Genomic DNA, 10035 nt, shown 5'->3' with positions numbered 1-10035 from the left:
GGCAACACCGCCTGCACTAAGTCCAACGCTCGACCAACGCTAAGACCACTCGACCAACTTGAGTGTATAAAAATATAGCTTCCGTTAACCGAGCGATACTTCCTCGTAAGTAAATCTAGAGCGCGAACATTTATATACAACGTCTCAGAATGTGACGACTCTATTCGCTACACTGCTCCATCGGATCAAATTGATACAGGGAAGATAATGTAAACTTGGGGCTAAGAGATGGATGGGGTAGAGGTGAAGTATGAAGTTTGCAATAGAAAAAGAATATTAAGGTTTTTATAAATAATGAGACATGCGCAAGATAAATTAAAAGAGAAAAAAGGCAGGAAATATTCAAATACTGACGCATTCTTCAAACGAACACTTCTATCGTGTGAAATTCGTGCGTTTATCGTGCCTTTACACGCACGAATGTAACATAATATGTAAGCGCACGCAAAATTCTCAGGAAACTCATTATATGAACGATGATCGGCACAATTCCAAATGAAGCGTCAACGTTTCACGAAATGAAACGACATTTTTATTAATGAACCGTGTATTATTGACCGGAAGTGATCTGCAGTACAAGTCACGTGAGGCAAAATGATGAACGGTACAATGCATCAACCATTGTACAAAGGAAGACAACTCAATATAACCTAAAGTAAAAACTGCCGAAAAATAAAATAAAATAAAATCGTTCTCCCGCTTGGTGATTATTAACATTTTTGGTATCATAACCCACTAAGTGGTTTCAGGGGAGACGATTAAGGCACATAATGTTAGATGAAAGGCGATGAGCTTTTAAAAAATAGCAGTGCTCTCACGTGGTCATATGAACGCTCTTTCTGGTTTGTTAATTGACAAAATTTAAAGATTTCATATTCAATTTCTTGAAATGACGCACATGCTAGAAATATACAACCACCGACAGACGGTTCAACTTTTAAAAGTAGTTATTCTTAACTCCTCTAGTGGTAGAATTCTATTCTCATCGACTACGTCACAGTTAATACAAATGGGTCTATTAAATATTTTTTAATAAAAGGTCAAATTAGTGTCCAATATTTTCGTACAATGTAAAAGTCAGTAGAAAATTCAACCATTACAAACTATAGTGTAAAATCAATGTTTTATTGTTAGTTTTATTCAAAAATAATTATACCCTTTATCAAAATTATTGCGAATTAATTTGAGCTGATAAATTACGTCACATTCAATTCCCGTAAAACAGAAAGCACGACAGTCTCTGTAAAGACCAACAAACCGTATCGCCCAGAATTGTACCTCAACAATGACGTCATAGCCCAAGTTAAGCAGTAGATAGGTCTAACAATATATTACGATGGTTGATGGAAGTCATTATATTGTATGATTACCACCACAGCATATAATCATTTAAACAAATTATGAACATTTAAAGTAATTGTGGATAGACCGAATATTGAAAAACTTTACATAACTTTTATTAGACCGATTGTTGTATATGCCGATGTAATATTGGATTCAAACACTCAGTCCGCTATTCTAAAACTCAAAGTTGAAAAGATTCAAATTGATGCAGCCAGAATAATTACAGGGGATACTAGACCATAACATCAATTAACAATTAACATACAGAAACTGGATGGCAGAAATAATGTGAGAATCACAAATTAACACTACTGTACTAGATTTTGAACATTATGACACCGCCTTATCTTCAAACTCTGATTCCTAACAGGGTAAACCAAATCCATAATTACCCAACTCGTAATTCTGGCCTAATCCAATCTGTTTATTGTAAAACAAACCAATATAGAATAAACACTCTAGGGTGACTGGATAGACTACCCAAGTATATTTCGTTCAGCATATTTCTAATCGGCGTTGTGACATCTATTTTGCCTTTTACAGACTGATTTGAAGTTTACACCGGATCGAAAAGTTCCGGGGTCACACGTCATCATGAATTTTTTGTCCACATCACGTAAAGAAGAAATCACTGTGCACGTAAAGAAAAGAAAATGCACATAAAGTAGTTAGAGATCGACATAACGTAAAGATGAAACGACCTCACGTTATAAGAAAACCACTGCACGTAGAGATAAATCCACATAACGTAAATATATGTTGACATAACGTAATCACAAAACGACAAAACGTAAAGACGAAATGGCAGAACGTTAAGACAAAACGACATAATGTAAAGCTGTTCCTGCATAACGTAAATACAAAATGACCACATGTAATTATAAAACCACAGCAAGTAATATAAAATTGACAACACGTAAACAAATGTGAATCTCATCAGACAGTTTAGGCGTTCCATACGGGTGAGTATTTATTTGAAATGTTTACTAAGGTTCAAAACTTTTTGATTCAGAGCAAACGTTTCAAAGTAACAACCTAAATTACACAGTTACTTCTTTTGAATAATTTTGAAAATTGCTTATGACCTGAATAAATACTTAGCTTAATTATCAACCTCTTCACTTTGCACCTAACTCACCAAATGTACGTTATGAGCACTAAAGCACTACTTCTTTGAGTTATGCTAATAAGTATTATTCATGATTTCAGGAGACGGATTGATATAAGGCAAAGTCTTGTTTCTGAATCCTGTTATTAATTTGCTATGATAGTTCATTTTATTCTGTTGTTTTGAATTGATGTTGAAATAATGAAAGTTACTCAATAAATATGTTTTAAAACTAACTGATAAATGCGCTGCATATCAATCGCATTGACGGTTTCCATATCCTGTCTGACACACACCCTGTTAATTACATGCACTCATGTTTATTACATTGACACATATGATACTTTCATGTTTCTTACCTTTATGATTATGAAATAGGTTAATAAAAGGAAACAAACTTTCGTGAAAATACTTTTACTCTTGAACATACAATACAATATTTAATAAAATAAGTTTATAATTACCAATGATTCTTATCAAGCTTTTTTACGTATTGTATGTAATTCATTAATGAAAAATATGACATGATAATTAGAATTGTTTACATAGGAAAATGTCCGCTTAAGCCTTTAGTTTTGGAATCGGCATTGCCTTTATCAGTGAACACCATACTTGTATCGTCTGTGCAAGACTCGTTAGCATAGTCAGAAACATTAAAACCCCTTAGGCACAAAAGATTTGGGGCGGGAGTCGATAAGAATTTTTTATACGCAAGCGCAATATTTTTATTTGTATTTCAGTAGCAAGTTATTTGCAAATCTGCCTTGGAGGAAATGTTTTCTTTTTTCAATGAATGAGTAAACAATTATTGTTAAAAAAAACCAGCCCCTACTTTCTCCTCGCTTATCACTGTTCTATGACTTAGTTAAACATCGCCATACTTTACCATGTTTAATCCTTCAGTGTATCTCTAGCAACATTTTATTTAGTTTTAGCCGGTCATATATATTTGTACAGATACCGGGAATATAACATTTCTCCATGGGTGGATTCTGAGCATTGCTGGTATTGACCGATGATGTACCAATTGAACTGACAACTGTAAAATCCAAAAAAGAAAATAGGCAAAACTATATGCTTCGTATTAAACAATTATAGGAGTTATATTTTTTTTCGAGGCGGGTTAGGTTCTTGACAGCAGCATATATGTACATCCATGTATATCCCGAACTTTTCTTTGTAAGGGCAGTCAGTCTCTAGCGGTTCTCGCTATAAATGTAAGTTAATCTAATTATCAATTTACAAGTTCAAGATCACAATGAAACTAGAAAAAACTATGAGCAAAGCTCTATACAAACTTTTCTGGTGTTTGTTAAACGATTTCTAGACATTTTCCATTAAGTCATGTTTTCGTTTATTGGAACAACAAAAAATAATTATGATAAAAATATGATTTAACACGTCTATATTAACCTGTTTAACAAAAACGTAATTAGCACCTCTGGACTTTTCTCGTCTTTATTTCTGCCATTTCCGGGGTTTACCAATGACATAAGCATTTTTATCACTAAAACCAAAATGTCTACATTTAATTAAACATATTTTACTTAAAAACTAGTTTATACATGATATTTTTATTTGGATTAATACCTCTAGATTATATTGGTTTTGATTTGTTTTTACCATTTTCGGGTTTTCCAAAGAAATCAGAATTTCATCACTGACCTCCCTCCCCAAATAAAAAAATGAAAAATGAAAATAAAGGTCTGTATGAACATATATCGCTGAAAAATAAGTTCCAACAAGTTTATTGGAATTTCACATCTGGATTTTTCATTTATTTCTACAGGTCTTTCCCGGTGAAAACGTAATTATGGGACCCCAAAAACCGCAATTTATGGGGTGGATTACTCTTACATACGTTTCTGGTCTTTACCTCTACCCACCGCTAGAACACAAATGTACAAAGCAGTTTCACGCATGGGCAGAAAATATTATATAAACTTTGGCACACGTTTGTTCATTTAATAACGGACAAATAATCAAGAATTTGACAGGCTCGCTTTGCTAGTCGACTTGCACCCCATTCCGCACTTGACACTTATTACCACACCTTTTTACCTTGTCGTTGAGATCTTCTTAATTAAGGGTCGCCTCTCTGACCTGTCTCAATAATATTTTTTTCTACTTCCTGTTTCCGGCCCATAGGAATCAGACACAAATTTTATTGGATTGTTTTTTTCAATAAATATTTATGAAACTCTAAAAAATATTCATGTTTCTGGCTTCTACACACATGTCCACAACTCTTTTTGAAAAGCTGAGGTATTTTTTTAATTTGTTTTGCAGTGCTTTTTAAAAACATATTTATGACCTCTCGTGTTTGACTCTCTGATCGGAAAAAAATATCACATTCAAACCTATCAATACCTTCAATAATTTTATATGTCAATACTATGTCTAATCTAGCCCTTCTGTACTGTAATGATGGTAAACCTAGATAAATCTGCCTTTTACCATACCTCATGTGTTGGATGTCCTTTAATGGTCTAGTTATCCTTCTTTGCATATTTTCAATTAAGATTGCTTCCTTTTTATTTAGAACTGACTATGAAGAACTACCATACTCCAGGCGTGGACGTACCGGCTTTTATATAATACAAGGAACATTTTTTTGTCTAAATTAAAAGTTCCGTTTATCAAACCTAGTTTATGATTTGCCTTTCTGACCTTGATATTTATATGTTCTTGAAAATCCACTTTGTTATCTATGGTGATTCCGAGATCTTTTCTTTGTTTGTCTCTGTTATTTTCTCATTATTCATTGTATATTTAGAACCTGTTTCTTGACCTATGTGCAAATACATTAGAGCGTCTAAGTCCCTTTGTGGACTAATATTTTCTTACTCAGTATTTACTGTGGCATAGACTAAAATTGTGTCGTCAGCAAATAGTTTGACCAGGTTTTCAATAGCATCAGGAGGTCATTTATATAGATTGTGAAGAGTAAAGGACCTAGAACATTTCCTTGTGGAATTCCACTAGTGACACTGGACCAATTTGAGTGGTCTCCATTTAGCACAATACTTTGTTTTCTATTATTGAGGAAATCTTTAATTCAATTTAGTACGCTACTGTCTATTCCGTATCCTTGGAGTTTGTGGATTAGTCTTTTGTGCAGCACTGTATCAAAAACCTTCTGGAAGTAGAGACAAATACGGTAAATGGATTTTTGGTTGTATAGATTGTCTGTCCACTTCTCCATTGCTTCTATTAGTTGGGTAGCACAAAATCTTCCCGCATCACCAACCCTCACTTTTTCAAACTACCCAATTACATATTTTCTAGATCCTTGAAATAGAAAACATTTTCATTCCACATAAATAAAGTATGTAAATATGGAATGTTTTCTAACAAATCTAACAATTTAAATTAAGTTGAAAAGGTTAAAACTATTTCACACTATATCAGGTAGTCAAAAAAGACTCATTATATGTAAACAATCACTACTTGGCGAATGAAACAGTGGCGAATCTAGAGCGTTCTGGGTATGACTTATTTGGACTTGTACATTTTGTTCTTTGAGCCCTAATATTTGCACAAAAAATACCAAATAATAGCCAGGGTATATTTTGGTCTAAATACTCTGTATCGGGGGCGGATCCAGGATTTTAGATTAGGGGAGGGGGCGGGCGCACAGTTAATTTTTTTAGGTTAAATATTTGAAATATTCTTCTAGAGTGGGTGCAATGTAGATATCTATTAAAATTTGCGAGAAATTAAAGTTTCAACCTAAAACCGCCTAAATCTACCCCTGGCAACCCAAGCTTTGCAAATTTTAAGGGGAGTACGCCCGCCACGCCCCCGCCTGAATCCGCCCCTGCTGTATCAGGGACATATGTCTGTCTGTACTTACCTGTCCGTGTTTATTGTACAAGAACTCCGGTCACCTGTTCAAAGAGGGATAACTCAAAATCCAATTCAATGTTTACCATAGCCACAGACCTTTGATCACCGACGCGTTTTGATCAACTTTGGTTAACGTGATCGATAGAAGCTGTGTCCTTGTCCCACCATGGCGTCCGCTATCCAGAATTTTCTTGGGAGTTATTCGGATTTGTTTGCTGTTGCCGGTGTTGTCTCTGCGTCATATTTAGGATTGAAATTAGTCCTCTCGTTTCTGAATGGAATCAAAGTATTTCTATTAGCTAAACATCTTGGTTTGACCAAAAATTTCAAGAAATGTGGACAGTGGGCCGGTAAGTCACGTTTTTTTTTTAAAGTGGCCTACTGAGTACACGTACTTGCCCTTCTCCCTTTTGATTTTATGAAAATATTTGCCAAAATATCGGTCTCCATAACTGTTTTCCAGAATATAGGTAGTTCATTGGTATTTGAAGTATATCTTTAACTTTCCTACATGCCAACTAGCTCCCAACATGTATTCAGGGTATCACTTGAATCAGTGTCCAACTGGAATTCTTGTCTTAATGTCAAAAGTGTTTGACAATGTTGATCATTAATGTGTCTTCATGTCGTTATTTGACTTATTAGTTTATTTTGAAGAACTGTCATCTTTCTGTTACCATGGATTTTATTACTTTTGTTGTTGGGGGCCTTTCAGAGCTTGCCTGGTACTTGAAGGTGTGTTTACTACACAGACTTTTTGTATCACGCTAGAATTCTAACAAATAGGTTTCTGAAGCAGGGTTATGTTGCTTCAAGATTGAAGTCATCACTGCAAAAGTTTTATGTTAGTCATGAACTCGTGGATCGTTACGGTGTATCCATCTGTGCCATGAAACCTGATTTGTTCAAGATGTCATAGCTTTCCTTTCCTCTTTTGTCTACCCTGGACTTGACTATTTTTGAGCAATTCGGCAGGTGTTTCTAGAAAAGCAGAGGACGCTTACCCCATCAGTGCACCTAGTCCATGCTCCCAGTTTTTAGTGGAGTCCGAGTTGCTCACTTGCTCTTGTTACTTTTTATATATGATTTTAGTTACTTTATGCTCTTTGTTGTGTATGTCTGTTTTCCATGTCTGGTCTTTGTCTCTGGATTACATTCTTTTATTACCACTAGATTCTTGGTTCTCTTGATTACTGATACACTTACCGGCATTGAAGACCTTTTGGTATCTCTGTTGGTATTAAATATTTTATAAAGTATATACCATGGTGCCTTTATTGTGTTTCATAATATCTGTTCCTTTTTCTATTGTGTTTCGAAATGGGTTTTTGAAAATTGTCCTAAAGTTCTTCTATGTATTGATGGTACCACAAAGAAAAAAAACGTAAGAAGTTTAAGAGGGAACAAAAAGCAGCCTGAAAAACAACTGCTTGCCATAATTATACAAGCTTATTTTGAACCTTTACATTGGAGAGCAAGGTGATGCTAGTAAAAAATTGATGACAGACAGCTGAAAATCTGTACTTTTTAGCTCACCTGGCCGAAGTGAGCTACTGTCATCACTATGCGTCCATCATCATCCTTACATTTTTTCAAACATCTCCTCTGAAACTACTCAATAGACTGTAAGGCCAAAAAATATGTTTTTTTTCCTGTTTCCCGATCCAACCTGGACTATTTTAGCAATACCATGGACCAAAATAAAAAGCAAGCTAACACAGAGTCAAGCCAGGGAAAATCACTGGAAGTACATCCAACATTACAGTCGGGGAAGTTATTGCACTTTTCAATGTAAGAAAAAAATTTGCAGTATTGAAAACAAATTTACAGCCCAAACTCTTTTAGGCACCCCTCAATTTAGTCTAGTGAAATGGTCGCATTGGCAACTTAAATAATGTTTTTGCAACTGAAAACAAAATTAAAGTCGCCAATTGGCGACTTGAAATAATATTGACTGGCGACTGAAAAATCTGGAAAAAAATCATGTCTGAGCCGGTATTTTTTATATGTTACTCAATTGTCACCAGTACGTTTGAAAGTAACGAGATTTTGAAAACGATTTTAAGCGTGTCATCGATTGTTTCTAATTCCCCATAATGGCGGAGAAAGTAAAACAAACACTTTTGACAAGTTTTTTAACGAACAAGGACACCAGACAACATGAAAAACTAAAACCAAAAACACACTAAAAATTAAAAAAGTGAATGACCCGGACAAAATGAAAATACATGGTATTACTTGAACTTGTGATAACATTTTTTCTGGCGACCTACTTTTTTTGGCTGGCGACCTAAAATGTGTGTTGGCCACTAAAATTTCAAGGTTGGTGGCCAAAAGACCACCTAGTTTCAAAAGGTACTTTGAGGGCTGTGAGGGTAAATGACAACATACAAATGTATCTATAAATGTTGTCTCCCCAGTTTCTTATCCTCCTTTTTTCTGATAATCATTGAACAAAAAACAAAGAAAAAATATCCATTCAAGTATTGACCTTTCCATTGGCCCTACATTTTGATATACTTCCTTTGCTGGGTTTTTGATGTTTACTTTGTATTTTTCACCTGGTCACATCCTCATTTTCTTATTCTGGACCTACTCAATCCTAGATCCTGCCCCTTTTACTCTGGACTCCCTCTCTCCTCACTTGACATTGTGACTGAACTTTTTTTATACATTGAGCTATGCTTGGCACACTTTCCAGTAAATTATTTCTCGATCATTGTGAAAGATGTTTTATTTATTTTGTGTTCCATTCTCTCTGCTGCCCTTCATACCATCATCAGAGCATCATTTTTTAACTCACCTGGCCAAAGGTCATGTGAGCCATTGCCATCACTTGATGTCGTCGTCGTCGTCCGTTGTCGTCATTAACAATTTTTTAAAACTCTTCTCCTCTGATCCCACTTGACCAATTGGAACCAAACTTGGTATGAATGTTCCTTGGGGTATCCTGCATAGAACTGGAGTAGGGATTTTTGATCCGTTGAAAAACATGGCCTCTGTTACTAAAAATAGAACAGGGGTCTGACAGTAGTTTTTCGCATATATCTCCAAAACTGTTAGGTTTAGCCTAATTCTGACATGTGGTAAAAGTGTTCAGCATGATGAGATCTATCTGTGGTCAAATCTTCATTTTAGTCTGTTAAGCCATTTTGGAGTTATTGCTCTTTTTCGACAATTTTTTTCCTATTTTGAATGTTATTTCTTTCAAAAATTTTCTCCTCTGACACCACTTGACCAATTGGAACCAAACTTGGCATGAATGTTTCTTTGGGTATCCTGCATAGAACTGATGTGGTGAGTTTTGATCTGTTGAAAAACATGGCCGCCATTACTAAAAATAGAACATAGGGGTCAGACAGTAGTTTTTCGCATATATCTCCAAAAACATTTAGTTTAGCCAAATTCTGACATGTGATAAAAGTGTTCAGCATGATGAAATCTATTTGCGGTTAAATTTTCATTTTAATCTGTTTAGCCATGATGGAGTTATTGACCTTTTTCGACGTTATTATGCTATTTTGAATGTTATTTCTGTCAAAAATCTTCTCCTCTGATACCACTTGACCAATTGGAACCAAACGTGGTATGAATGTTCCTTGGGGTATCCTGCATAGAACTGGAGTAGGGATTTTTGATCCGTTGAAAAACATGGCCTCTGTTACTAAAAATAGAACAGGGGTCTGACAATAGTTTTTCCCATATATCTCCGAAAGCATTAGGTTTAGCCAAAT

General features: G+C 35.1%; 1 protein-coding gene across 1 annotated transcript in view; it reads left to right on the top strand.

Moving 5' to 3' along the window:
• Nucleotides 1–6422: 6422 nt before the first annotated feature.
• LOC148610827 (very-long-chain 3-oxoacyl-CoA reductase-B-like) overlaps nt 6423–10035 on the top strand; it is a 36025-nt gene continuing 32412 nt past the window's right edge. The window contains exon 1 of the mRNA XM_088596222.1: nt 6423–6651. Coding sequence (XP_088452348.1) covers nt 6468–6651 — 184 coding nt within the window. The 5' untranslated portion in view covers nt 6423–6467. The remainder of the gene's footprint in view (nt 6652–10035) is intronic.

Source organism: Perna viridis, chromosome 8 (genome assembly GCF_037379345.1).
Source record: "Perna viridis isolate PV_CMFRI_1.1 ecotype Kerala chromosome 8, ASM3737934v1, whole genome shotgun sequence".
NCBI classification, from domain to species: Eukaryota; Metazoa; Mollusca; class Bivalvia; order Mytilida; family Mytilidae; genus Perna; species Perna viridis.
This window is presented reverse-complemented; position numbering and strand designations above follow the sequence as displayed.